Source organism: Trypanosoma brucei, chromosome 11, assembly GCF_000210295.1.
Source record: "Trypanosoma brucei gambiense DAL972 chromosome 11, complete sequence".
In the NCBI taxonomy this organism is placed as follows: domain Eukaryota; phylum Euglenozoa; class Kinetoplastea; order Trypanosomatida; family Trypanosomatidae; genus Trypanosoma; species Trypanosoma brucei.
Window position 1 is genome coordinate 3,970,720 of NC_026744.1, and position 27,974 is coordinate 3,998,693.

At 45.7% G+C, this 27,974-nt stretch overlaps 14 protein-coding genes across 14 annotated transcripts; all 14 read right to left on the minus strand.

Moving 5' to 3' along the window:
* Window positions 1-212: 212 nt before the first annotated feature.
* On the minus strand, window positions 213-3,029 carry TbgDal_XI16960 (hypothetical protein, conserved; the record flags this gene model as incomplete). The annotated part of the gene is made up of 1 exon (XM_011782538.1): window positions 213-3,029. One exon carries the CDS (start codon window positions 3,027-3,029, stop codon window positions 213-215), a length of 2,817 nt encoding a protein of 938 aa, XP_011780840.1.
* Window positions 3,030-4,404: 1,375 nt separating this feature from the next.
* Window positions 4,405-6,192, minus strand: TbgDal_XI16970 (hypothetical protein, conserved; the record flags this gene model as incomplete). Its single annotated transcript, XM_011782539.1, has 1 exon — window positions 4,405-6,192. The coding sequence occupies one exon, from the start codon at window positions 6,190-6,192 to the stop codon at window positions 4,405-4,407; it is 1,788 nt and encodes a 595-aa protein (XP_011780841.1).
* Window positions 6,193-6,783: 591 nt separating this feature from the next.
* TbgDal_XI16980 (hypothetical protein, unlikely) lies at window positions 6,784-7,191 on the minus strand (the record flags this gene model as incomplete). The annotated part of the gene is made up of 1 exon (XM_011782540.1): window positions 6,784-7,191. One exon carries the CDS (start codon window positions 7,189-7,191, stop codon window positions 6,784-6,786), a length of 408 nt encoding a protein of 135 aa, XP_011780842.1.
* A 446-nt stretch (window positions 7,192-7,637) lies between these two features.
* On the minus strand, window positions 7,638-9,809 carry TbgDal_XI16990 (hypothetical protein, conserved; the record flags this gene model as incomplete). Its single annotated transcript, XM_011782541.1, has 1 exon — window positions 7,638-9,809. The coding sequence occupies one exon, from the start codon at window positions 9,807-9,809 to the stop codon at window positions 7,638-7,640; it is 2,172 nt and encodes a 723-aa protein (XP_011780843.1).
* A 600-nt stretch (window positions 9,810-10,409) lies between these two features.
* On the minus strand, window positions 10,410-11,369 carry TbgDal_XI17000 (chaperone protein DNAj, putative; the record flags this gene model as incomplete). The annotated part of the gene is made up of 1 exon (XM_011782542.1): window positions 10,410-11,369. One exon carries the CDS (start codon window positions 11,367-11,369, stop codon window positions 10,410-10,412), a length of 960 nt encoding a protein of 319 aa, XP_011780844.1.
* A 1,027-nt stretch (window positions 11,370-12,396) lies between these two features.
* On the minus strand, window positions 12,397-14,103 carry TbgDal_XI17010 (hypothetical protein, conserved; the record flags this gene model as incomplete). Its single annotated transcript, XM_011782543.1, has 1 exon — window positions 12,397-14,103. One exon carries the CDS (start codon window positions 14,101-14,103, stop codon window positions 12,397-12,399), a length of 1,707 nt encoding a protein of 568 aa, XP_011780845.1.
* Window positions 14,104-14,862: 759 nt separating this feature from the next.
* On the minus strand, window positions 14,863-15,678 carry TbgDal_XI17020 (1-acyl-sn-glycerol-3-phosphate acyltransferase protein, putative; the record flags this gene model as incomplete). Its single annotated transcript, XM_011782544.1, has 1 exon — window positions 14,863-15,678. One exon carries the CDS (start codon window positions 15,676-15,678, stop codon window positions 14,863-14,865), a length of 816 nt encoding a protein of 271 aa, XP_011780846.1.
* Window positions 15,679-16,027: 349 nt separating this feature from the next.
* On the minus strand, window positions 16,028-16,372 carry TbgDal_XI17030 (hypothetical protein, unlikely; the record flags this gene model as incomplete). Its single annotated transcript, XM_011782545.1, has 1 exon — window positions 16,028-16,372. One exon carries the CDS (start codon window positions 16,370-16,372, stop codon window positions 16,028-16,030), a length of 345 nt encoding a protein of 114 aa, XP_011780847.1.
* Window positions 16,373-19,022: 2,650 nt separating this feature from the next.
* On the minus strand, window positions 19,023-20,153 carry TbgDal_XI17040 (hypothetical protein, conserved; the record flags this gene model as incomplete). The annotated part of the gene is made up of 1 exon (XM_011782546.1): window positions 19,023-20,153. The coding sequence occupies one exon, from the start codon at window positions 20,151-20,153 to the stop codon at window positions 19,023-19,025; it is 1,131 nt and encodes a 376-aa protein (XP_011780848.1).
* A 559-nt stretch (window positions 20,154-20,712) lies between these two features.
* TbgDal_XI17050 (hypothetical protein, conserved) lies at window positions 20,713-21,507 on the minus strand (the record flags this gene model as incomplete). The annotated part of the gene is made up of 1 exon (XM_011782547.1): window positions 20,713-21,507. The coding sequence occupies one exon, from the start codon at window positions 21,505-21,507 to the stop codon at window positions 20,713-20,715; it is 795 nt and encodes a 264-aa protein (XP_011780849.1).
* A 413-nt stretch (window positions 21,508-21,920) lies between these two features.
* Window positions 21,921-22,256, minus strand: TbgDal_XI17060 (hypothetical protein, conserved; the record flags this gene model as incomplete). Its single annotated transcript, XM_011782548.1, has 1 exon — window positions 21,921-22,256. One exon carries the CDS (start codon window positions 22,254-22,256, stop codon window positions 21,921-21,923), a length of 336 nt encoding a protein of 111 aa, XP_011780850.1.
* Window positions 22,257-22,707: 451 nt separating this feature from the next.
* TbgDal_XI17070 (hypothetical protein, conserved) lies at window positions 22,708-24,756 on the minus strand (the record flags this gene model as incomplete). The annotated part of the gene is made up of 1 exon (XM_011782549.1): window positions 22,708-24,756. One exon carries the CDS (start codon window positions 24,754-24,756, stop codon window positions 22,708-22,710), a length of 2,049 nt encoding a protein of 682 aa, XP_011780851.1.
* A 929-nt stretch (window positions 24,757-25,685) lies between these two features.
* TbgDal_XI17080 (hypothetical protein, conserved) lies at window positions 25,686-25,892 on the minus strand (the record flags this gene model as incomplete). The annotated part of the gene is made up of 1 exon (XM_011782550.1): window positions 25,686-25,892. The coding sequence occupies one exon, from the start codon at window positions 25,890-25,892 to the stop codon at window positions 25,686-25,688; it is 207 nt and encodes a 68-aa protein (XP_011780852.1).
* Window positions 25,893-26,764: 872 nt separating this feature from the next.
* TbgDal_XI17090 (hypothetical protein, conserved) lies at window positions 26,765-27,721 on the minus strand (the record flags this gene model as incomplete). Its single annotated transcript, XM_011782551.1, has 1 exon — window positions 26,765-27,721. The coding sequence occupies one exon, from the start codon at window positions 27,719-27,721 to the stop codon at window positions 26,765-26,767; it is 957 nt and encodes a 318-aa protein (XP_011780853.1).
* Between the last annotated feature and the right edge of the window lie 253 nt (window positions 27,722-27,974).

Genomic DNA, 27,974 nt, shown 5'->3' on the forward strand with positions numbered 1-27,974 from the left:
AGGTACACTAAAAAGAAAATCGTAGAAATTACACATCAGAATATATTTCGCTTTGTCCTTTCAATGAAACGAATGAACCCAGAACGTCGCACATCAGCATATGCAGCTGAATGGGACAAGAACGCCTTATCACAGAAAAGTCACAGATAAAGTCACATAGCATATAATGAGTAATTCTCACATGCTTCCTACTTCCTCAACAATATTCCTTCTTACGCATCACCCTCACCAGTTGGTTGTTCGGTGGCATCTTCGGCCTCCTCAGCTGGTTGTTCAGTGGCATCTTCAGCCTGTTCAGCTGGTTGTTCAGTGGCATCTTCACTTGCAGGCTTCTTTGGAGAAGACCCAGTTGATGCCTCCTTGGGAATATCAGCCTCATCAAGTTCTTCATGTTCATCTGTTTGCTCAGCTGCAGTTTCCTGAACAACCTCCTCAGCTGGTTGTTCAGTGGCATCTTCACTTGCAGGCTTCTTTGGAGAAGACCCAGTTGATGCCTCCTTGGGAATATCAGCCTCATCAAGTTCTTCATGTTCATCTGTTTGCTCAGCTGCAGTTTCCTGAGCAACCTCCTCAGCTGGTTGTTCAGTGGCATCTTCACTTGCAGGCTTCTTTGGAGAAGACCCAGTTGATGCCTCCTTGGGAATATCAGCCTCATCAAGTTCTTCATGTTCATCTGTTTGCTCAGCTGCAGTTTCTTGAGCAACCTCCTCAGCTGGTTGTTCAGTGGCATCTTCAACACCTTCAGCAGCAACTTGTTCGCCGGCATCCTCAGCCTGTTCAGCTGGTTGTTCAGTGGCATCTTCAACACCTTCAGCAGCAACTTGTTCGCCGGCATCTTCACTTGCAGGCTTCTTTGGAGAAGACCCAGTTGATGCCTCCTTGGGAATATCAGCCTCATCAAGTTCTTCATGCTCATCTGTTTGCTCAGCTGCAGTTTCTTGAGCAACCTTCTCAGCTGGTTGTTCAGTGGCATCTTCAGCCTGTTCAGCTGGTTGTTCAGTGGCATCTTCAGCTTGTTCTCCTGGTTGTTCAGTGGCATCTTCAGCCTGTTCAGCTGATTGTTCAGTGGCATCTTCAACACCTTCAGCAGCAACTTGTTCGCCGGCATCCTCAGCCTGCTCAGCTGGTTGCTCAGTGGCATCTTCAGCCTGTTCAGCTGGTTGTTCAGTGGCATCTTCAGCCTGTTCAGCTGGTTGTTCAGTGGCATCTTCAGCCTGTTCAGCTGATTGTTCAGTGGCATCTTCAACACCTTCAGCAGCAACTTGTTCGCCGGCATCCTCAGCCTGCTCAGCTGATTGCTCAGTGGCATCTTCAACACCTTCAGCAGCAACTTGTTCGCCGGCATCTTCACTTGCAGGCTTCTTTGGAGAAGACCCAGTTGATGCCTCCTTGGGAATATCAGCCTCATCAAGTTCTTCATGCTCATCTGGTTGTTCAGTGGCATCCTCAGCCTGTTCAGCTGATTGCTCAGTGGCATCTTCAACACCTTCAGCAGCAACTTGTTCGCCGGTATCCTCAGCCTGCTCAGCTGATTGCTCAGAGGCATCTTCAACACCTTCAGCAACAACTTGTTCGCCGGCATCTTCACTTGCAGGCTTCTTTGGAGAAGACCCAGTTGATGCCTCCTTGGGAATATCAGCCTCATCAAGTTCTTCATGCTCATCTGGTTGTTCAGTGGCATCCTCAGCCTGTTCAGCTGATTGCTCAGTGGCATCTTCAACACCTTCAGCAGCAACTTGTTCGCCGGCATCTTCACTTGCAGGCTTCTTTGGAGAAGACCCAGTTGATGCCTCCTTGGGAATATCAGCCTCATCAAGTTCTTCATGCTCATCTGGTTGTTCAGTGGCATCCTCAGCCTGTTCAGCTGATTGCTCAGTGGCATCTTCAACACCTTCAGCAGCAACTTGTCCGCCGGCATCTTCACTTGCAGGCTTCTTTGGAGAAGACCCAGTTGATGCCTCCTTGGGAATATCAGCCTCATCAAGCTCCTCGTGCTCTTCAACCTCCTGTCTAGGTGTCACCGATCGTGACGACTCAGCCGACGACTCATGAACAGGCGGGTACTTGTTGGCCTCTCTTGCTTTAGCCTCCGCAGCCTCCCTTATCTTTTCTGGTAAGCACGTTAACATGCGCATCAGTGGAGTGCAGCTGGTTCCATGCCACGCTATCGTCGCGGTAAGCTTACCATATGGTCCATATGATTCTCGTGTACACTCGAGAGTCTTCTCCCAAAGCTCCTTTTGCTCTTCCTCCTCAATGAAATACCGTTCTGCTGTCTCGCACCGACTCGTTGAATACAACCGTACGCCGTACATATCAAATAACCAGCGGAGCATACATTTCCATTCCTCCAGCTCCTCCGCCTCAACGACAGCACGGGAGTCTAGGTGCTCTTCCTCGAAAGTTTTTTCTTTAACAGGGCCTTTGGTACGTTCAACGCACTGACGGCGGAAGAACTCAGGTGGAGCGTAGCGAAAGACGCCACGTCGGATGACGACACGCTGGTCTGCCTCAGTTTGCTGCATGCGTTCACGGACCTCATTCTCATGATCAACGAGTTGACGTAGACACACCAGCAAAAACCACGAATGCGAACATTCCTTTTCAACTTTCTCACGGAGGCGATGCTCCACACCACTGAGCCACGTTCGCAACTCTTCTTCCTCCTTTAACAGCGTGAAGTACTTCGCCCGTGGAAAGGCACGGATGAGTGGCTGCTGCCGCACCAATGGATTTTGTTGACGCTGCCTTATCAACTCTAGGTTGGTTTGCCTCATGCCCAGCGTAATTAAACGTGTGAGACTCGGCTCGAATTTTAGAGTCGGGTTACGCTCGATTTCTTTCCTCTCGGCAATCATCACACCTCGTTCATGCATAAGATCAGCGAGTGCGTGGCTTAACTGTTCTTCAATAGCCTTTCGCTCCCCTGTCTCCTCACGGCACAAACGCAGCAGTAACTCATGGTGAGTTGGAACGCGTGAAACAAGAGAGTTATAGTAATCGGCAAAGTTCTTGTGGACAACGGCCATGTCTCCGCTTTACTTGATGTAATACCGAATAATAAAAAAACTGCAGTGGGTAAGTAGAGAAGTGGTAGTCCGACAACGCCCTTTTTTTTTCTCCCTCTTTCTTTGGTTTCCTCAAGAATAAGTGTTCTTCGTGAGCGGCCCCCAACCCGTATTGCCACGTGCGTGGTATATGATCAATGCTTGTTTTTGCTTCGCCACTCTCTTCCTTTTTTTGAATGTTACTCTTTAGTCAATACAATAAGAAGATTTTAAAAATTTTTTCTGTCTCTGCTCTCTTTACACTCCTGGAAATAAAGTGTGTTTGAAGCAAGGGAGTCAACCGCAAGGCAGAATTATTGTTAACAAGTTACAGCATGCAGAATAAGTTTGGTGCAGCAGAGACGCGGATATAAAAATTAAGACGAGTTATTGTAAATGAAAACAGAAGTAAATTGGTAAGGAGAAAAACAGTTGGCGTGAGCCTCCTTCGGGCAGCGGGGACGGTACAAAATATACAAGTAAATCATGAACGTTTGCACGAAAGGGAGAAGAAGCCATGCCACACGCACGCCTTTAACTTATTTTCACTCTTTCGCTGTTTCCCTTTCTTCCTTGCATGTTGAGAAAACATTCCCAGAAACTCGCTAGTTTTCATAAACTACAAATATATAAACAAACAAACATATATATATATTGTGTGTGTGTGTGTTACGTGTGCTTGCTCTCGACAAAATAAGACAAATCATTGTGTATCACTTTACACGTACGTATGTGCCTTAAACCCTCTCCCCACACCTCAAGGCACCGCAGCAAAATGCCGCAGAAGGTCAGGGAGGTAAGCGCATTTAAAAGGTAAATGGGACAAGCAACATCCTGCTCCAGTCGCAAAAAGATAGAAGTTTGACAATTAATACAGAACAAACGAAAACAAAACCAAGGTATAAAAAATGGATCCCAACACTTCCGAAATAAACTCCTTTTACCGTTCAGCCGCTGTGCTCTGCAGAACATTGACGACCAAACCGTTACTGTGGTGAACAGTACTTCGACCTCCACCCCTTCTCTAAATGAACTTACCAGTCTGTGAAGAACCCGCACGCACAACGCGGGGGGAGGGAGGGGGAGGGGGAAATGCCCCTTCCCTTTGTTTATGTGTCCCTCATGTGGATCACAAAGAAACAAAAAAGAAAGAGGGACGATTGGGGTACATACGTCTCCTGCCTTTATCAATATGCACCTAGTCGGAATCGTCTACAACTCATACACATTTCCGATACCTCCATTATGCGCCATTATGCGTCCCTATGCAGCATGCACGCACCCCCTCCGAATGCGGCTCACTGCATGCACTCGCGCATCCGACAGTAGTGGCGCACACTCAATTTAAATTCTCTCATTAATTAAGGGGGTTTAAATGTCGCATACACCGCGGTTGCGCAGCGAAGCTAAGACTAGAGAGACGAAAGTTAAGTGGGTCCAGCGACAATTGCTCGACGTCCCAACCAACCGCTTGAAGAGACTTCCTCAATTCGCGTCCTCGCTTCAACCAAAGCGACTGTTCCCCGTTGCAGGAACGAAGGAAACGACGAAGTTCCGCTAAATCATCGGCATGTTGTAGCAGTGCAGTGTACGCAAGAAGGTACGCAGTCAGCAGATGCAATGAATCGCACTCCTGATGGACGAAAAGCACCAACCGCTTGCCCAACACTTCGGATGTAGGAACATTTTTCTTCTTTGAGCAAAACCACTTACTGATTCGCTGTGTCAGCTGTGGTTTTTCCCATCGATGCCAGCGGTCCAGAAGTGATAGGGGGGCAGAAGGCTCCCAAAGGGCAAAAAGAAACATTTCTGAGGAACACAAGTACACAACATCTTCATCGAGAGAAGAGTACCGAATGCGGATCTTTCCGATTGGTGGATTTACGTAGAGAAGCCCTATGCGGTCGTTACCATCGGATCTCCCTCTGTCTATCATCCGGAGTCCAATGGCATCACTTACCTCCCGTGGCGATAATACACGTCCCCTCTGGTGACCCTCCTCTCGCATGTAGAAACGAAGGATCACGGAGAGGGTAGTTTCATTCAATATGCGAAAGGCTATATTACACATGGACAAATGAGAAATCGCTAAATTTGCACCACAGCACATAAGCACCGTAGCAAGTTGGGCCGTCACCGATGGTACTAAAGATGTGTATGCAATTCCCAGTGCCGTTGAGACGGTGTAGATAACCATTCCAAAAGAGTTGAACTTCTTCGTGAGTTCCGCCAGGTTGTTACTGATGGCGAAGTGTTGCAGAGCGGAGGCTCTCGTCACCAAAAACATAAGCGACGCCGACTGCCGCACACACGAGGTTAGGATTGCGGCTGCAAGCAGATGATTTGGTACTGTTGTCGGAATAATCATCTCAGCTATGACGGAGAGATTGTGCAGCGCTACAGAAAAAACAAACCAAAACTTCGGCCTGTTTTCGTACGATATGACGCGATTTGCCAAATACGCAGCGGCTAGGGCGGGGGCAAGATCTTTCAGCATCCATAGTTGTGGTGAAGATGCAAGTAAAAATCCATTAAGAATCGACTGATATCCAATTGATGAAGCAAAACTCGATACAAAGCTGCTACACAGGGAAAGAAGAAAATACCGTCTAAACCCCTCTCCACACGAATCAGGATACCCTGCAGGCATCCCAAATAAGTGCAAACGCTGCAAAAGCGACTCATTGCGCCGTGATGCAAGCCTAACTTCGAGAGGATGTGCGACCACAGTCTCCCACGAATAATTTACGTTACATTGCGAAAAACCAAGCTCGGATGGCGTGAGTGAAACCTCCCTTTTCTGTTTGTTGGAGTGGTTATACGAAGTGACTACAGAAGCATGAGATGAGTATCCCCCTTTGGTACCATCCCTAGGGGAAATAACAATCCGTTGTGACTGCGGTTCACACGGAAATGAAGTGTCAGTTACGCAAGAGGCCACTGCTCGACTCCTGTTACTGCGTATACCCCCATTCAGCGGCGCCATATGACGTATCCGCAACAATGTTGGGGCCACATAATGGTTAGACGCGTGACGGCGCACCGTCCCACACAGACTGCAGGCAACCAAACGCATCATTAAACCTGTGAGTGTAAGCGCACAAGGAAAAAAAAGTGTGTATGCGTGTACACTGTGACGATACATGAGGGAGCAGTGTGTCTCCACGTAAAATACATAATAGTATTACGTTTGACAAATGAACAGGAGGGAAAAAATAATGAGAAAGGCAGGCGAAGACATATGGCGTCGTAACCTTCCCTCCAAAAACCGAAACTCGCATCTTCTAATCACTACATCTGAACCCGCAACAACTCAGCCCGGACAAAATGTATCTTAAAAGCCTCCCTCCCTCCTTTTGTCCCCTATTTGCATGTATCATCGTTCCGTTACTTCTTTTCTTCCTTCGGAGGTCATTCATCATAAAAATGTGTCCCAACCTGTTTAAGTAACAAGTTCACGTTATTTTTATGTTTCTCCCCTTCCCCTCCCTCCGTCGCACACCAAGGTTTCTTCACACGAACATTCATGCTCATGTGAAAATACAATAACATCCTCCCCCAACAAAAAAAAAAAAACAAAAAATACACCGCAGCAGCCACTAAAACAGTTGTATACATGTGTGCATGGCACACCATTGTACCTGCAATTGAAAGGGAAAAGGAGTAAGCTCATGAACGCGTCCGATTGAGGCCTTTAAGTGGGAAACGGAACGGTCCCCGTTTTCGTTCTGCAACTCTAATTAAAACAGCACAAACTGTCGCGGGTGTCATTGGTCGTGGCAAACACAACAAAAATAAAAAAAACAGAACAAAAAAACCGTTCGGACTCCAGACAAAAAAAAAATGACAGTAGTATTGAATAGAGTGAAGATACCCTTGTGGTTCCCTCTCCTATCTTTGACATAGCCGTCATGCCGAACGCAGTGGCGTTACATTTGTCAAACTGAACGGATTGTTTGGGATCAATAAACCGAATCAAAAATAACAGTAAGAAACTAATCGAGGTAAGCACAGAGCAGGAATACATCGGTGCGGGTGAGGTAAGTAAAGGCCCTGAATGCGGCACGAGAAACGAAAAAGAAAAAGCCCAGCAGCAGCACTGCACAAAAAGCAACTGCCATAGACGAATTGGAGCATAACGCATATTGCAAAAATTGTACAACGAAAATCATATAACAGAGAAAGAAAAAAAAACATCGAACACACATCATTCCCACCAAACCAAACTATTCTTTACACAGTTTTCTACCTTCCTACCCCGCCAGATTTTATTCTACTCTACATTTTGTGTTATTTGAACTCTCTCTCTCTCTCTCAAACACTCTTTTTCCTTTTTATTCTTTCGTCTATCCATCAAATTTTCGTTTGTGATTCCGTATTTATGTATATTCCGCACAGACTTTTCCTATATTCTCCTTTTTCCCCTTTGTATTTTTTTCCTCACTCCTCTCCTCCTACACCAACACAACTTCCCCGTACCTCCCCGTCCTTGTCCCCCGTATGATCAAGTGCACAAACCCCTTCCGACCCGCCCCCCGAAAAAAAAAAAGACAAAAAAAAAGGATAGCATAAGTAATTCACTGCGGGGCGCTAAAAATCTAGCCAGCTGGCACCTTCATCTTCTTTCGCGGGGGGATCTTCGGATTCACCTGCAACCTTCTCATTATCGTTCGGCGCGGCTCCATTATTTCCGGATGACCCTGAATCTCTATGTGTATCCGTTCCGCCACCTGTAGAAGCCACGATTTCAGACGAGCTCTTTTCCCCTGCTTCACCTGGCAAAGCGGTTCCACTGGTTTCCGAGTAATCATCAGCGTTTTTCCTGGAGGCCGAATACGATTTCGGGGCGTCCTCATCGTAGTCATCCCTTTGGCTCGCATACTCGTCAGACCCCTGTCCATCCGTCTGTTTGGAACTTTTGCTCTTCGCCGAGTCACCGCCATTCCCCCCCGCCGACTCCCCTGTTGCTTTCACGCCTCCAGGTGCAACGTCATCGACCGAGCCGCGTTTTCGGGGCTGCGAGTTATTACGAGCCGCACTCTGAGGAGTTTCATCACTAAGCAACTGAGAAGTTGTGTTGCTCCTTCGAGCTTCGTCTACCCGCCGCTTGACTTCACCCAGCGGGTCATACACCTTTGCACCTGGTTTTCCGCCCCCGTTATCGGTATTAGAACTGCGTTGGTTACCTTCGTTTGACCCTATCCTTGGGGACGGATCCCCACCCCTCTGTTCGAGGTTCCACGCCACATCACCCCGAGAAGTTGTAAAGCTCTTGTCCACAGGTTCACGTGTTGGTGAGTTAGCAGTCTTTTGCCGATCAGCCTTTGAAGTCAAACGGTATATTTCGTCCCTCAATTCTCTTATTTTTGCTACATAGTATGCACGAGATTCCTTGTCGTGCTGGCTTCCCACCCTTCCACCACTAGAGTCAGACATATCTCCCCGACTCTTGGCTTTGAGGCGAGAAAGCTTCTTGTGCAGTTCGCAAATAGTTTCTGCCTTCCATCGGTATTCCTCGAACAAAGTCCGTGTGCCTTCATCGAGATCAGTGGGGGGTTCCCATTCCTTGGCTTCACGTACCTGTTCCTCCAACCTTTCCACACGTTTCTGAGTATCCTTCCGCATCCTTATTGCCGAAACGGCGTCTCGACGCCGATGATCAAGTATTCGCCGCGCAAGTACCGAGTTGGCACGTATTTCATCAGCTAGCTGCTTAAACACCTTTTTCGGATCCCCCGTTTCGGAGGTGTTTACCAACAACTTTTCGTTACTCCGTATGGACAGCAACAATGCGCGGCGCTCTTTGCTAAGCTCTGCAATGTCATTCTTGCACTCTTGAATAAGTTTGACGTACACGTGCATTTGCTTAATGCAATAAACCTTCCTTTGCAGAAAGCATTGCCGTTCAAGAAGCTCATCTCTCTCCCTCAGTAATTCACGTCGGGTGCCCTCACGACTCAACATCCGCTGGAAACTAGCAGCGGCGGGTCTTTGGTATTGTTTCCACATTGTCCTGTTTTGGGAGCGACATAAAGTAGTATTCCTTCCCTTTTGAAGAATTGAACGTTGTGCTTCCAACTTCAAACGAAGTTGATCATTTAACAAAAGAAGGTCGTTAAGTTCCTCTTTGGTAGACACAGAGGTAACCTGCTGGTCAGCCATCGCGTAGGCCGCTCCACGGGTTTGCCCAGTCTCGGCAGAGGGTCGTGTGGTCGGTTTACTGTCGCTGCCTGCGTTAGAATCATCACCAGCGCTCCGTGCGTGTGGTACGACATGTTTTTTCACCTCTGGACGCTTCTTCGGGGGAGTGTCACTTGAAGCAGAGGAACTACCCCCATCGTCAGAAGACTCGTGGTCGCTGGAATCGTCTTTTCTCCTTGAGCTAAGGTAAGTTCCAGTGCCACTTTTGCCACTTCGCCACCGACCTTCACCGGATCTATTACTTCCAGATGAACCCGACCCACTGCCCCTTCTACTGCCAGAGGCACTCGACGCGCCGCTTTTGTCACTGCCTTCGGAAGCAACCAACACGCTGCTTTTCCTTCTGCTTGTGGAGACATCCGATTCCGTGTATTTTTTACCGCTGTCCGACTTGTCTGACCCACCGCTCCCTTTACTCGACCCTGATGATGCACTCGACGCACTTCGAGAGCCATTCTTGCTTTCATCATACTCATCTTCGTAATCATCACCGTTAGAGGATCCACTTCCAGACCTCTTCGAGGAGCTATCACTCTCACTCCCTGACTCTGATGAGCTCATTATATTTCCCCCACTCCGTAGTGCGTTGCTGTGCCGCAATAACCCTTGAACACCCTTTTTACAAAGGATATCGCTTCCTTCACTACTTCTACTTGGGTGGTGGCGTACAGTGTGTAAAGGAAGGTGAAAATAGTTTCATCAGAAACGTATATACAGATTAAACGAGAAAGGTGGTGACCTGCCGCTTCCAGACAAAGGGGAACAAGTGGCAGTGAGGGGGAAAAAAAAGGTTACAGGGATTTTAAATAGGTGAACAATCAAGCACCGCTCTTCATTTCTACATAGAAGGTAATTGAAAAAGCAAGGACCACAAACTGAACAAGGCCCGTCATCCATACATCTATCCACCGCTCTCCCCCCTTCCCACACAAAAATCTTTGACATATTCTAACTCGTTTCTCCTCCAGGTCGGTTCCCACACACACGTGTACGGAGATGCCACAGAGGAGAGCTTCCTTCTAGAGGCGGCAACAACAGTTGCGAGCAATGTTGCTTCAACAAGGAAAAAAGAGGTAACGGGGGGAGCACCAACATGGAAGTGTGGGAACTCCCGATTCACGACCAATTCAAAAATCACAATTTACACACCGCCAACTCACTTTACTTGGCATCTAGGATACGGCTCAACTCGGATTTCTGTTCTAGTGTGAGAAATCCTGGAAATGTTGTGTCACACTCGACGATGAGGTCGCCACGCGGGTTAGAGGGCTCGTCATTACGTGGGAGTCCTTGGCCAACGACGCGACGGCTGTACTTTGGGTGCACGATTTCATCAATGAGAACCGCAACATCAGTGCCTTCCATCGTTTGTACGGTTAGGGTTACGCCACAGAGTGCCTCCCTAAGGGTAATGGGCACCCTCACGACAAGATCGTCACCTTCACGGCGGAAACGCTCATGTGGAAGTAATTCCAACACCACGACCACATCACCCCGTGCCCGGCCCTCCTCCCAGTCGCCCTTACCGTCAACAACAAATTTATCTCCCGCATGTGCACCTTTCGGCACGCGGAGCTCAAAGAACTCCTCCACCACCGTTTCGTTGCCCTGGCGGACAAAACTGCACTTCCAAGACGCTCGCCGTACAGCACCGTAATACACATCCTCTAGCGTAACGGGCAGCTGCACCTCGATGGATGGTGCCTTCACGAGACTCTTGGGGATCACAGCGGTACTACTGAAGAAGTTGTGTCTATTGTTGCGTAGTCCATTGATCTCCCCAATCACCTGAAACGGGTTGTCAACACCAAAGAAACTCCGAAACACAGCATAGGGATCTATCGCGTCAAGATCAATCCCACCAGGAATGCCCTGCGCGCCCGTCCCACCATGCCGAACACCCTCCTCGCCATACAGGTCGTAGATGCCTCGTGCTTTGGGGTTTGAGAGCACAACATATGCCTGTGAAACGTGTTTGAATTGCTTTTCCAGTGCAGCTGGATCAGGGTGATCCGGATTGCATTGTGGATTCACCGCCATGGAGTGGCGACGGTACGCCTTAGCGATTGCATCGTCCTCCGCATCGTGTAAGATTCCGAGAACATCGTATAGATCGGCCATAGATGTCCACGCTCACCAAAATATGCACGGCACTTAAATGGAGTCCTCACTCGCTTAAAAGAGATGGAAAATCCCCCTTCTTCTTTCAACTGCTTTATGACTTCCTTTTTTATTCCCTTCTCCTACAAGGTCGACAGCAACAAAAGTATTTGGGTAAATAAATAAAAAAGGTATGACACAGTGAAGCCGTGATTACGCCGTCCCCTTTCTCATATCTCCCTTGTTTCGCTCCCCTTTCCACCTCCTCTCTTTGCTTTGTTCGGCAAGAAGGGAACAAATGGAAAGGGGGAGGGGATGAAATTACTCATCCGCTTCAGTAGGGGGAGGGAAGATGACGAAAGCGAAAATGACATACTCGACAGATAACATCACAAATTTTTTTTAAGTTAACCACAATAAGGAGGGTAGCAAGGGTGCGTGGATCGGGACGCTTTCCCTCTCCATATAAAAAAGATTCGCGCCCAAATTACAGAAAAAGAGAAACAGATGGAGGCCTACACATTCCACGCAAACACACATACATTTCTTTTTTTCTCACACCGCTGTTTCAAATTTAATCCCTGTCGAGTAACACATATATAGGCACCCTTAAAATCCGGCGAGCCGTACCCGAGGCACCAAATTCGTGAAGGTTTAGAAGTCGATCCACATAGTGACGGCTCTCGAACCTTAAACTACCAGACGCACCGAGGTAAGGGAACAAAACACACAAAGAGACAAATAAAGGTGAAAAATAGTAAAGGAGAAGCAATAAGGGGTGTAAAAACAAGAAAGAAGGACAGTGACGCCGAGAAAAGCAATTGCAAGCAACCGCTCATGGCGAAGTTCCCACATCTGCACCGACTTCCTTACCCTGTCCTTCAAAACAACGGATAATAAGACGCAAAAAGTAAAACAAAAAAAAAAGAACGTCTCAACAGTGGGGTCCCAGCGTATAATCACCTTCCTTATTTCACCCTTGTCATGCCACCAGCAATCACACCATAGTAAACCGTTTGAAAGCGGAAGGGACGCAACCGATAACAGATCATTTTCGGGGTGTCACAAGATAAGAGTCCCTCGCCCGCGAACGCGTCTCGACGCGCACAGTGGAAGGGAAAACCTGACCGATTTTGGTGCCCGGTTTGACTGAAGTCAATGCACCACTGGGACGTTGGGTGGCGGTGCGTTGTAGCTTCAGTGGCGACTCAGCTGCAGGTTTTGACCCGATCTTGATACCGGCTGCATAATTAGTGGTGCATGAGTCCATATGGCGAACAGCCGACATGGTCCTGGTAAGCATTCCAGTTGTGTTTGACCTCGTTCGTGTAAGTGGCGTCTTTCGGCCCGTTGTCACCGTCATGGCAGTATTGCCCATCGCCCCACTGGATTTCCCCCCAAGTGAGGAGAGAAGTGCAGAAGTTGACCGCGTTGACATCTGCCTGCGGACGCCCATGTCAAAAGTTCTTCGCGGTCTTGTGGGAGTTTCCCACCTCCCCTCGTACTCTGTATGATACTGGTTTCTATCAACCGATGAATCGCAAGAAGCCATCCGCGGCGATGCACCAAGAGGAACTCTCGGTCTCACACGGGGCGGGTTCCACCTCATTGATGAATCGATGTACGGGCGGCGTGCTGGGTTAGTGGCATAACCGGTGGAGCACTGACTATTTCTTGTCAGAGACATATTAGCAACGCTCGTTCCGTTGCTAAGAGACTGCGAAAGTTGTTGTAGCGTACATTTGCATGAGTGTGTTGCAGCTAACCACTCGGGGGATAAGTGGTACAACGACTGTGGTAGAACAGACTTACCTTGTGCGGCACGTAGTAATACTGTATAAAATATCTCGTGGCGAGCGATCACCAATAGTTGGGGATAGAAGCAGTTCAGCACATCTGGCTGGTGAGACATGCTCAAGAACGCTGCGAGTACCCTCTTGATCGAAGAAACAAACTCGTCCCGCCAATCAGCTGTGAAGCGGTTTGACGAACGCAAAAAATCTTGGAGTTCCTTGTATGAAATGAGTATATTGCCGCGGCTGGTTAAGCGATGAATACTCTGTAATGCTGCTCCCATCCTTGAAGCCTCCTTCCCTTGCATAGCTTTCGCAAACAAATACATCTCCTTTATATCACTGAGTGACGAATATTCAAAAGCCTCCACCAGCAACCGCTGAAGAGAAGCATCCACCACCTGCTTTTCTTCATCTGTTAACTCATTTGACGGGCCCAGAGACGAGGGAGATTTTACCTCCTCCCTTCGAATCGCCTCCGACACACCAGATAGCAAAGAAAGCATTTTATCACGTAAACCGTTCAATTGCTCCAACGTCATACCCTCCCATGTCGGGATTGCATCCGTATCCGTGAAGAACGAAGAAAGCACTGGTTCAGGTGTCGTACATCCCGATTCGTCGAGGTGAGTCGGAACAGTTGTTTTTGAGTAGCGAAACGCATCTTTCGCTCCTGCAGCACACGGTGGGGGAGCCGCTAATGGCTCCGGGCAACCACTTTCGGAAGAGGCGTTGTCTTTTTCCGAGGCGCCCTCCACACCTGCAGAATCGGCGAAAGCTGATGGCACATCTGTGGGTTCGGGATGGTACGATTCCAAATTGGCACTCTTGTCAGAAGCCGCACCGAATGACTCACGGTCATGCGTGCGAGCCGCTTCAGCACCATTGAGCGATTTGGGGCTGCCGCCACCATCAGATAACTGACCAATGTTCGGCACCTCCTCGTCAAGGCGTTGGAACATGTACCTCCTTTTTCCCCCTTTGTTTAAAAATTTTTTTAAAAAAAAATAAGTATGTGATTTTTCCTTTGTCGTTGAAATATTATCTTACTTGGAACGGAACGGACGCCGACCTACAAGCAACTAAGAATAAAACTCAAAAAAAAAAAAAATAAGTAAACGGGAGGAAGAGGAAGAGGAAACAGTGTACGAGCATTTTCTAGCATGTGCGTCCGTACAAAAAAAAATCCATTGTTTATTCTCCATTGTAACAAATTCTACAGATCCTCGTACAATGGCGAACGGGAGGAGAAAAAAGAGGGTCTCACACTGGCACCCACGAACACACACACACACACATGCATATATATATATATATATATATATATATATATGCATAATGTTTAAAATCATGAAGAAGTATTACCATATGTAGGTTGGCATTCACTTCGTAGAACTCACCTCCCTTCCAACTTGGGATGATGATTGAGTAAATCAGAAGGTGAGCCGAGTGCTCCGCTGTAAGATACACGGAGAAGGAAGTGTTACTTCACAAAACACGAACCAACACAATGGGAGCCACACACACCAGCTCAGGGGTAAATCATTCTTCATACGCCTCCTCTCCTTCCCCTCCACCGTAGTTATGCCCTCTTCCACGTGACTAACGAACACATACGCACACACACATACAAACAAAACTCTATGCACTCCAACCTCCATCCATTTTTATTTATTTATTTATTTATTACACTGGTTCCCCCTACCACTGCCTCGTGGGCACTAGCGGTCCTTGTGACTATTCTCCTTTGTTGAAGGGTGTGTTGAACGAAGATCCGTCACCGCATTCCACACGTAATCTACCAACTCTTCCACTGTATTAAAATTATTCGTTGCGATGGGATCGCCGCAAGAAAAATACGCATGACCCACGTCCATAAGAAACGAGTGCTTCGGCCAACAATCATCCGTTCCACTAATCGCAATGGGTACAATAGTTGCACCTTCTTCCTTTGCCAATGTGAAGAAACCCGGTCTGAACGGTTTCAATCCATTCTCAGGAGTGTCATTTCGAGCACCCTCAGGAAAAACAGCAAGCATGCGACCACGATGAATCTTAGCGCGGGCTGCCTCCATCATTGGCGCAACAGTTCCCTTCACAGTTTCCAATCCCGCTTTTTTGTTCTTAAATTGTACGCAAAGATCATCCCCATTAGCCATGGCCCAACCACCAAAAGGAACACGGAAGAGGTCATTTTTCGCAACCCATGCGGCGTCACGTGGGAGCAATACACGAACCATAAGAAAAGGATCAGCACCACTGAGATGATTCATCACCACAAGAACTTTTTTTCCCTGTACATTCGGGAAAGGTCGCAAAATAGTGCTCTTCCAGAATGGATTTAACGCGTCTAAGGACAAAAAGTTGGCGATTCGAAAGATCAGTGCACAACAGTCGGCGCGTTGCTCGCTTGTCCAAAAGGGATAAGTGAAAGTAATGACAACCAACTGCAGAAGCCATGCTCCTATCCAACCGATCAACATCAGCAGGAATAAATAAACTGTTGCAAGGCAACGAACCGCGTAGTTGGCACCCATAGCTTCTCTTCTTTTTTTCTTTTTTTCTTTTTTGTTTTATGTGTGCTGCTATTACCGTTTCCGCTAGAGGTTGGTGGGAGTCGGTGCCACTGATCTTGGTCTTGATCTTTATTTATTTATTTATTCGTTTTCTGTGCGATCACTTGTACCGCTTACTTTTTTTTTTTATGTTGTTGTTTTTGTCTAAGTTTCTCCACGTGTATTTTAACCAGCACCTCACTGTAAGCACCGGTTGGAATGCCCCAAGCTAAAAAGTGTTAACTCCTCAAGCCTCGCTAGTGCGATAAATAAACTTATTTTTTTTTCTTTTTCCTTTGTTTCTTCCGTATGTTTGTGTTGTGTCTTACCTTTAATGAACTGATTTGATTTTTTGTTTTCTTGTGAAGTTCATAAAATGGAAGAAAGTACGAAAGAAATATTCCGAGAGGGACAAAAAAAAACCGAATGAAATCACGTTTTTTTTAAAAAAAAAAAGAAAGAAAGAAAAAAAAGGATATAAAAGCGCAGGGTTTTGGACAAAGGGAAAAAACACCAACAAAGGAAGGTAATATGGGGAGAAATAAATACATTTCATGACACTGCAAAGTATGACTACTACATACACAAAAAAGTTTTCGAAAGGAAAAGAAAAAAACAAATGGGGGTAATGACGAATTATTTCTTTTTTGTTTGTTCGTTTGTTTGTTTGTCTCATGACTGCTTCCTTTTTTTTTTCTTCTTTACTGGTGTTGTTGTCGTTTACAGCTCTGTCTTCTTTGATCAAAAATGAAAATAATAATAATAATAAGTGCTCATAAGCATCTGCTAGAGGTGTATAAGAAAAAACGTACAAAATATATGTATATATATATTTAAATACTTTTTATATTTCGGAAACGCGATGCGCGCGTAAATAGAAGGAAAAAAAGTAAAAAAAAAGACGAGGAGAGAAGGGGAGGGAGAAAAAAAAAACAAGATCGAAACTAGAAAAAAGAAAGGCTGAAACGAAAGGATTTGACGCTGATTTGTTTCATATAAATCACGTACCTGTTTCTGATTTATAGTTGTGGGAATTCGTTTTGTGAGGCATAATTTGAAGAAGGTCAAAGCGAGCGGGTGAGTGAGTGGAGAGGTGTGTGTGTGTGTGTGTGAGGGGGGGGAAGAGATATATAAAAAAAGAAAAAAAGAAAAAAGCACCCCCACACCTGGTTTGTATCACAACAACGTTAAGATTTTTTAAAAAAAAAAAGAAAAAATGAAAAAGGGGGCATATATATATATATATATATATATACATACACTTATATATTTATACACTTATATATTTATATATTTATATATGAAGTTGTTTCATCACTTTCCCCACACATACACACACTCCTCTCCCCCTCCCCCCTCTTCCCATCATTCGCGATTGCTCCCTCAGCAACAGAGGGTCAATCGCTTTAAGAAAGAAAAACAAAACAAAACAAAAGCACCATCAAAAAAAAAAAACGAAGAAGCAAATTATGCAAGTCACAAGCGTTCGAAAAAAACAAACGTAAATATGAACTTGCGTCGTACTTCTTGTCGCTGGCACCACCGTTACGTCTTCTTTCTTTTTTTTTCTTCCGTTTTTTTTCTTTCCTCTCTCTCATCGATTGTCGAATCACCCGCCCCGGAAACGAGGAAAACATACACAACAACAACAATAATTATTATTATTATTATTAATAAATAATAGGGGGAAAAAAGAGGGGAAAAGCTAACAACGAAAAACAAAACGCACGCACTCGCAAGACACATCTATGCAAGTGACAATGAAATTTCTATTAGAGATGAACTGAAAAACATCTATCCAATTGTTCAATCACTCTTCTTCTTTTTCCTCTTCTTTTTCCTTTCCTCTTATATGCAGACAAGTACATAACACATACGCGTACATAAATGTAAATACATTCATAGATCATAACCGTTTGCTCATACGATCAGAAATATATATTTGTCTTCATGTTAGCATTTGTTTGTTTACGTGTAAATATATATATATATATATATATATATATAACAGAAACAAGAAAACAATAAGTAAATAGATATAAACCAAAATGGTCACAACCTCACTTACACTTTCTCATCCATTTATGCTTTCGCGATATTTTAGCAACGATGTTGTGATTTGTCATGTTTCATTTATCTCACGTTTTGCAGATATTCATTTATTTATATGTTATTTTGCATTTTGCTTCTCTCTTTTTTTTTCTTTTTCCTTTTTTATTTTTCTTTTTTTTTCTCTTGCCTCCCCTTTTCTCTCCATTTTCTCTTATTATCTCTAAATTTCTTCAACATCCACAGGCATTTCTCCACTACCTCTCTTGTCTCCACCCCTTCCTTACAATCAACTGACTGTGGAGTGCAGCAAACTTTAGAAGGAAAAAATAATAATAATAATAATAATAATAATAATGATAATAATGATAATAATAATAATAATAACACGCCACATCATTCCTCCTTTCAATTCTTTTTTCATCGTTTTCTCTCTTTTCTTTTCTTTTCTTTTCTTTATCTCAGTCATTCATTTTATTTATGCTTTAACATGGTTTTCTCTGATTATTTTTTATTTGGTATTATTTTGTATATTTACACATTTTATTCATATATCCACTGGCGGCCGACATTTATGTTGCTTTTGTTGAGATTCGAGACTGTTCTTTTTCCTTTGTAATAATACAAATTTTGTGACAAAAAAATCAGTGTTACTGTTGTTGTTGTTCTTATTATTATTATTATATATATTATTATATATATACAAAACAATTGGTTTACGAAACATATACACATATATTTTTTAAAAAAAGAAATAAAATATATGGTAGATGGAGAAAAAAAAATTAACTAAAAAGAAGTGAATGACTGAGCGTATGAAGGATATGATGCCCAACGGAAGGAAAAATGGTAGAGGGAAATAAGGAAAAGGAGTGAGGATACGAAGAGAACAAAAAAAAATTCATAAGTCATACAATCCCTGAAATATATATATATATATTTTATTTATTTACACAACTTGCAATGCGTACCGATGAATAATAACAATAACAATATAATCGAAAAAGATTACCTACAGGTGGAAAATAACACCCCCCCCCCTCCCCCTTCACTCACCAGGACACCTCTGCTGATGAAACTGCTTGAGAGATTTTGTGATAAGTGTGAGCAAGCTCAAAAAAAAAAAAAAATGAACACAGTGAGAGAAAGGGATATGCAACTAATTTATTGGGGGAGGGGGGTTCCGGGAGACATGCCGTCACATCCACACAAAATGCATAAGAAACGCTTCCACCCCACACCTCACACCCATCCCTTTGTGTATGCTGGCATTACAATTACTCCTCCTGTTCTTCAAGTTCATATACGCCCACATCACATCCGTCAAGTACTCCTTCTTCATCATCTTCATCTTCATCCTCATCATCATCTACGCATGGATTGGCCAATATTTCACGAATGCTTCGGTCGTACCCCTTTTTTTTTACGTTCTCGACGGCAAGTCGGTACTGTTTGAGCGCATCACCAGCCTTTTGTGGGTCTACAGCCGCCTGTGACTTTCCATTGAAGGTTATGGGAACATCCTGCATACATTTGGAGGGTGAAGGCGCTTGAACTACGCGGGCCGCAGGGCTGCTGGTGCGAGCGCAAAAAGTCACTGGACAACTCCTCGACCGAGTTTGTAACGACCCATAGCTATTACGAGACACAATTACTTCCCTCACAGCAAAGTTACCACTCAAGTTGGCAACTCTTTCGAGTCCTTTGCATGGAAGATTGTGGCTGCTGGACACCCCCACCTTCTGATCGACTCTCAATGGCGTTGTGCGTAGCGAACACGGGCGTTGTTGAACATGAGTCCTAGTTGCAGCAACATGATCAGAGGTCCAGAGCGAAAGAACATCTATATCCTCATGATTTACGTGGGACGGGGGTTGAACGGGTATACATTCTGCGGAAACTCCATAATCCACCATTGTCCTATCTGAAGCAGTGGAGGACGACACTACTGGATGGTTGGAGCCACGGTGATCCATTTGCAAACCTCTCAAGCGTACATCCTTCCTCAGTAAACTACCAGCAAGTGAGGGAATACTTGGGGTAGCGGCAGCGCATCTCCCAACCGAAGATGATGTTGCCCCCGCAGGAGGATGATGCGCCGTCGTGGAGCCGCCATAAGATTCCGGACTTGCATCCAACCAACTGACGCTTGTTGCCTCTACTAGAAGGGGCATGGCTGCGGGTATAACTCGGTTCATTTCCCTCATCTCGGCATCGTTGAAGAAACTCCCGGCCAAAATCGGTGGCACCTCATCTGCAATCCCCCTCGGCGAACTCCAGTGGTCCATTCCGCTCGAGGTTTCATTAGTTCGGCACCGGTCACTACCCCGTGGGCTGTGCGTTGGTGTGCTGCTCTCAGAATAACGGGCGTAACCGGGCCTGTCGACGTCGTTGGTACCATAAAACATTTGTACTTGAACCTCAGACACACAAACTCAGAACAATACCTACAACAAATGTAACGGTACCACAATGAACAAAAAGGGGGAAATGGGCGAAAGAGAGAGAGAAAGATAGAGATGACCATTCGAATAGGCTACAGCCAGCCTCAGATTCACGCGCGTGCTCACAAGTAAGCCACGATTGAATTAATGGGAAGTAGATTGCACTTATGAAAAAAAAAAAAACGCAGACCACACAGCACAAGAAACCTCGAAAACGCAATGGATCTTCTCGGGGAACTTTCATCTACCGGTGGGCAATCATCGAGTTACGAAACTCAAGTGAGAAACCAAACCGTAAATCTCGTACGTTACCCCTCCTCCTGCCAACACAAATACACCAAACTACCGTGTCACACTAATGGCTCAAGGGTAAGCCAACAACATCGTTCAATTCACCGCACAGACGAAATTACCGAAACAGACCCGTTTCGCAGTAATTATATGTAAAGACGTCGAAAAGCTATCATGAAAACTTCATCAAACGGCTATTACAGCCCTTCACCACTACCTGCGTGATCTCCTGTCATACTCCGTTACACTCGCTAACCACTTGCTCCTCTTCCTCACTAGTTTCTTCATCGACCTTCTCCAACTCTTCGTCTGTTTCTTCACCGCAATCATCAGACGAGCTGCTGTTTTCTTCAGTATTTACTTCCCACGCATGTCTATTTTTGAGTTTACCCCTCTTCACGTTGAGTGGACCAACATCCGAGAGATCAACATTGTCAAAATCCATTTCCCTTTGCGCAGTACTTCTTCTCTTCTCTGCTTCCACGTGCTGCTCCTGAAACTCAAGCACCTCAGCCGCATTACGGCACCCCCGGTACCCTTCCAGAAGTTCCGCGTTGATATCAAAGAAACTTGCACCCCATGAGAAATACGACATGACAGCTCTTGCATCATCCATACGATCAGCGATAGCTAACGCTGCAGCGAGTGCCTCTGCGCAGTTTAGTTCTTGCGGCCGACCATAATTCACGGGGTTGGCTGCCACTAGGAACGGAAGCAGGCGTGGGGCGCCCATCTTCATCTGACGCCATGGCACGGCATCCAACTGATTCCACGAGCAATCAACAACAGCCACTCCAAGCTGTGCAATCAAACCCGCATCTGCTGGGCTCAATGTTTCTACAGCTGTTGGTGTAAGAACTACACCTCGGAAAGGCTCTCGCAACTTCAGCAACCGCAGCGCATTCCGGCGATGTAGCCGGCGGCCAGAACAGGCGTTGGGGTCGCACTGCTCAAAATCCCACATGGCAAGTGGTACACTACAACGGCTCCCTTCCGCATCACATCGCGGTCCTTTGGACTTCCCCATATGAGTGATGTCTGCTAGTGGTGGGAGTAGCCGTGGGATTTTTACCCTCTAACATGAAGAGGGGAAAAAGAACAATAACACACACACACAAAAAAAAAAGCAATAAGCGTAGTAAGAGAGGTGCATATATATATTGCTTTGAATAAGTGGTTTTCATCGCAAATTCTGTGCGTGTGCATGCATGCTTGTGCATAACGTAATCAGTGAGTTTTGAAAAAAAATAAAAGTTTAACGGTGGTGAAGTGTTCAATACCGCATGTCAGACGAATCGCGGAGCCTGCAAGGGTGAAACTCATGAAGGTCCACCTGTTATCCTTTAAAATACTTTATTGTCGCAGCGGCACACAGGGTGGCAACTACTTTCGGGGCAACGTGCGCACGAGCAGAGACCCAATAGTGAAACAATGATTTCATCAGTACTTTTTCCTCAAATGTTTGACCTTGCTTTGCTCCGCTGAAGCTGCATCTGGCCTGGACCCCAACTTCGTGTTCGCGTCAGTGCTGACGGTTTTGGTGGATTCCTCGGCCCGTTTACCTTCAGACGCTGAAATGCCCCCTTCTTTACGCTCCCGCTTCACATCACCTCCAGCGAGGTTATCAAGTGCCTCGCCGAAGAGTTCTCCCTCATTTCGCTCCCGGCGATCGCGTTTTGCCCTCTTGCGCTTTGCTAAGTACTCATCCCGTTCCCTTTCTAAACGTAGTAAATACTCGACTTGTTTCTGGCGCTTCACACGATGTTTCTTCGCCATACCTGACTGTTTTAACCAGTCGAATCGTCTTCACCACAGGCTAACACGCACGAGTGGTACCTAAAAAAAAAACCAAAAAAAGATTTGGAAGACGGATAGGTACCACAAGAATATGCAGAGAACACTCACCTCGCGTACCGACAAATACACTAAAACATCATTTCACATCCGCCACAGTGGGTAAAGGAGTTCAAGATAGAAGGACACAGAGGTGAAAAAGCATCTACTAACAACATCACAACGAAGAGTCTGCACGGTAAACTCCATCATCTCGCTATACATTTATAAGGAATAAAATCACAGGAAAGCAGAAGAGCAGGGGAAATACGACGGCTAGTATCCTGCCTGGCCAACCGTTTTTCACCAATAACTAACCCTTTCGTCAGCACCGACCACAACATAATGAACAATACGCGTTGTATCCTTCCCATCATGATAAATAGAAATTTCCCTAGGCACGGAAGAACTCGTCATCCTGTTCGGGGTCTCTCGGTGCTGGGTTGTTTGGATCCACCTCAGTGCGGCGGAGCGCGTTGGCTGGGGGTCTCGACCGCCACATTATGGGTTTGCCCCGATACTTCACCACTGTGGCCTGTGAACGCTCAAGAGCGCGTTGGTTGCGCTCCTCACGCTCCGCTAGCTGTTTAGCCAAGTGAAGTACACGAGCTGCATGTCGGCGCTCCTTATCACGAGTTTTCAAGACGGACATGATCAGTGACTGCTCCACGCCATTCTTTGGGTCTGTGATGTACCGGTGGTACTCATCTACTTTATTTTCAATAATGGTAAGCATCTCCACTGGCCCCATGTTAGCACTTGTCTCACTTTCAGCTTGCGTGCCAGTTGGACCAGTGGCGCCCGGTGCAACAGTCGATGCGGTCTGGCCTTTCTTCTTACCTTTAGCTGCATTCTTTTTATCGAGTGCTGGACCTCTATTTGCCACAACAGCAGAATGCTTCCGCTTTCCTGAAGGATGCACTGGGGAGTTCCCGCCATCGACACCATCTTGATGCCGCGAAGGGTTGGTAGGTCTTTGATTGATGCAGCGAAAAATATCACCTACCGTCTGTTCAATGCTTTTCTTTAGCACTTCTTGTGTCATGGCAACTTTCACCGTCTTTGCATAACCCGCTACACCGCGTCCACCTGCACTATCGACCATCGACAGCCCGGCAGCGTCACTGCTTTCTAAATCTACCAGCCGTTCCTCCAATTGGGCTAGACGATCTTGGGATTCCTTGATACGAGATACAAGTGAATCCATCTGGGTTTGCCTTTGCTTCACCATCGCATCCATTTCCTCCCGCTCGTGCAGGAACTCCATGGCAACACGTTCCAACTCCTCCTCCAACTCTTGACTGTTTTGAATAAGGAACAAATTTCCCTCTTCAACATTAATGAAGATGTCAAGAATTTGCTCTGGCTCCGTAAAATACATGGGAATTTTATCGTGTGGGTAACTGTTGTGCAGCGCCTCACGAACCTCTTCAGCGGTGAGGGCACTGATTTCATTTCGAATGACTTCCACCTCCTCCGCCTGTCGTCGGTTCGCCTCCTCTTCGAACCTCCGGTGCAGTCCCTCCAACTGAGTCTCAAGGGGAATTAACTCCTCCTCCTCCTCGTCTTCTTTATTGCTATCATCCATATCATCAAATATAGCGTTGTTGTTCGAGTTTTTCTCAGCCTCTCTTGATGCACGCCGCGCTTCCGCTTCCTCGTACTGCTTCCTCAACTTTCTGGCCTGCCGGGCATACGCCGCTTCAGTCTCTTGCAATATTTTACCGTTGATTTCCTTGACGCGGAAGTTGGTCAGCACATCAAAAAAGAACTGAGGTGGCGTGAGGTTGTCCATAAATGTTTTATACTCCATACAGAGCTCCAGTTGCACCTCCGTTTTGCGCATATCTTGCTCTAAGTGATTTATTTGTGCCGAAAGCTTCTTAATATCAATGAGTCGTTTCTGTTTGGCCTTACTCTCACGTTCCGCCCGGCGCACGGCAGCGTCTTGTTCCAAGTTACTGTATTTGAGAAAGTTATTAAACTTCTCCTCCGTACTGGCAAGCTGCTCCTGTTGCTGGCGAAGTTTCTTGTCAACGCGGTCCATCTCCTCCTCAAGGTGCCGTATTTCCGACTCCTTATTTGCCAGGGCCAACCGCATCAGACCAACCTCTCTTTTTTTGGCAATAAATGTTCCTGTGTTGTGCATCTCCCTAATCTCCACCGTGTGCTGACCACTTTTATTGAGGTGCGATGGAGCAGAACCTGTAGTGGCATTCTCACGCTGCGTGAGCAGTTGCTTCACGGGGTTTTTTACATTCGGCTGGCCGGTTAAGATGGCGAGATCTGCTGCCATTTTGGCATCGCCCTGTTTGATATCCTGCGCAACTGTAACCTCATGCTCATTAATCGTACCGGGAAGGTCTCCGCCGCCGCCACCGCTGCTTCTTAAGGGTTCCTTAAAGGGATTACTCGCTAGAAGTGGAGACTTCTGGAAAGACATGCGGTCGTAGGCCTTTCTACTCGTTCCATATATATATATATTTATATTTATATATTGCACAAAGGTGTGAGAAAAGGAATGATTATATAAATGGTAAGGCGCCAGTGCAAGAGTTTCCGTGTGCACATATATAAATACTTACCCATCAACACTTGCGTAAGAAATAATTGAAGATAATATCTTTAAAAGAAAACACTTCACGACGTTATCAGCACTGCACGGGTGAGCACACCACACACTCACATTTTGACAGCACGACAACAAAAAATGCAAGAACTCGTGCCGGCAATATATATAAAAAAAAGAAGTTAAACGGAGAAGTGGTGAAAAAATGGAAAAAAAAGGCAAATAATGTTTAATAGTGAAAAAGAGGCCCTCTAACGGTTGGCAGTAAGGGGATGAAAGGGAGAAACGGGTAAACGGAAAAAAGGGAATGATAAAACTGACAGCACTGACAGTTCCCCTATCCCTTTGCACTAAAAACGAAGCTGTAGGGAGTAAACAGGAGCTTTAAACACAAAGACACAAACATACACACCAAAAAAAAAAAGAAAAAAACAACTCCAGTGTAATTTCACCAAGTCGCAGCAGGAAACAGCGGTAACGCTCATTAGCCCTTCACTTACTTCAGGTGTTGTAAATCTTACAAGTATTTGGACGGTACAAACCGAGAGGCGGGTGAGCAAAAGAAAGAATAACAATAATAAATGAAATATCCCTCCCTTCCCACCACCTCCTACACATTATCTATCTTCTCTCTCCTTTGTACCCCCTTTTTTTTTCTCTCCCACTTGGTCATGGTATAAGTTCACTACTCCAAAACAGAAAAGAAAAGAGAAGAAAAAAAAAGCAGAAACAACATACACATACACATAACACTCCCCTCCTCCCTCCCTCATCTCATCTCATCTCATCTCCCGCATCCTCTTTTATCCTCCTTCCTCTCGTGGATTGTGTGGTTGCAGTGGAGTTACCTCCGGCACAATAATACCCGGTGGTTTGTCGCCCTGTCGTCTTACTTCATAATCCGCTGAATCAAAAAACTGCTTTTGTCCTGGTTGCTGAAGATTACGCAAGCGGGGGTCGCGTTTCTTTGGCATCTTCACACCAGGAGGAGGTGAAGCATTGTCAGACATCACCACCTCAGGTAAACAAGAGCTGCTAAGGTGTATTCTAAATAATAATAATAATAATAATAGTAATAATAATAAAAATAAACGGTCAATGGCAACAGCGGTAGAGACACCGGGAGCAATTGAAACGGTAGCAAAAATGATCTTTTTTGCTAAAGACAAAAAAATAAATAAATAAAAATAGAAAAAGCAAGACAAGTCGCAGACCTTTGGATTGATTGTGAACCTTCTGTTTCTATTACTGTGTGATCTAGTGCAAGACAACAGAGTTCAAAGACCTTTTCAACTTGAGTCCTGTCACCGCTGCAGGGCAAAGGTGAAAATAAAAAAAAAAGAAGAAACGGATGAAGCTGTGAAAGTGAAACAATGTGAATCAACTTACACCGTAAAGAGATAATTAATAGCAAGCAAGACAGTGTGAGTGAAGGTGGGGACAACAAATATGCACGGATAACGACCAAATGTGTGAATACACGGTGAGAACATCCTACCAATAAAAAAAAATGACTAATGTCCGGAGAGAGATACCGCATCATGTCCCCCTTCTCACCTGTCACACATCAACACATGATCCCGAGAACAGAACCACGCGACTTCACACCTCATCCGGCGAAAAATGCACAAAACAAAACCAGAAACTTTAAAGATTGCTGGGAACAGTGGGTGACACAACGAAAAAAAAAAAAGGAGGGCAGCGAAGAATGAGAGCGTGATAGAATAGAGAACAAAAAAGGAAAGAGTACTGAAGGACATATTCCAGCGCATCTTATTTCCCTCCACTATTCACTTTGGGTGAGGCAACATCGCGTCCTCCCTTGCAGCCATGCGTGGGGGCGCATGGCAATATTTAAAGTGAGTGACTTCAATAGAACGGACTACAAGTCGAAATTCATGAACACTGAATCCTTATCAGGTTGTTTGCGAACGTCTTCAGCAGCGTCAGAGCCACCTTCAGTGGTGTCACCATTCGATTTAGCATTAGGCTTCCGTAAGACTGTGAAGCTCAGCGGGTCATCCTTTGAGTACTGAACGCCCTTCACAACCACCGATTCCGCTCCTTCCGCCCCTTTCATTTTGTCCTGTGACGTACCTTTTGAAATAGATGCCTGCCACTTCTCGTACTTCTCCAACCGTCTTACTTCTGCCTCTATGCTCGGTTCCACCCCAACGCAAACAGCCGTTACGGCCTTCTCTACAGGAAAAGGCGGAACCGTAATATTTCGCATCTCCAAATACCCACCGCACAGTCGCTGCTCCAATTCACTCAGCAACTCAACCTCTCTCACAAGGCTTGTCATGGCATCTTCTTCTTCATCCATAACACGCGTGCAGAACACGTGAACGGCCTTTGTCTTGACAGCTTTGAGTATTCGTGAGTCCTCTTTGCTGTAGTGCTGGGCTAGTGGGTATTCCGATTCTCCATTATCGTACACACGAATACGCATGTCGGCACGGAAGTGCAAAGCATAGTCATCAAACAAACTATCGTTACATATCTTTTCCAGCACCTCAGCGCCTCGAAGCTCGCTTGTGGCGTAATCACGTCGTTTTAATTTATTATCTTTTCCAAGGCGGTGGCTCGAAAGAAAAGTGGTACCACCTCTTCCACCGTAGCGGATAGATTCATTCATGCGTCTACCCAAATGTCCCGCGAATGCGATGCACGCAGAGCAATCCAGAAAGGCGTAAGTAGGTTCATGGATGCGGAAAAGTGGATCACCAACAGTCGCCGCCTCGACCAAAGATATAGAGCCAATAATTGCAAGCAGCTGGAATATCTTGGAAATGATGGAATAATAAGATTGCGAAGTGTTACTCAGTCGTGCATACATTGGTTGCCAACACTTGTCTCTAAACAAACGCCCTCTCACACCCTCGGTCCCTCGTAAGGCACGGGTGCAATGTGAATCCTCCCTGCGTACCTTAAGTTTTTCCTCCTTATCTAGCGCCCCTCAAGCGTATGCAATATTCATGTGACGTTAAGTTCCAACAACAAGAGAAGAATGTACGAAAGAAGAGAATATATCGCAAGTAGGAGTTATACCTCAATAGATATCCGATCAAAAGGAGACGAGCATGCAAACT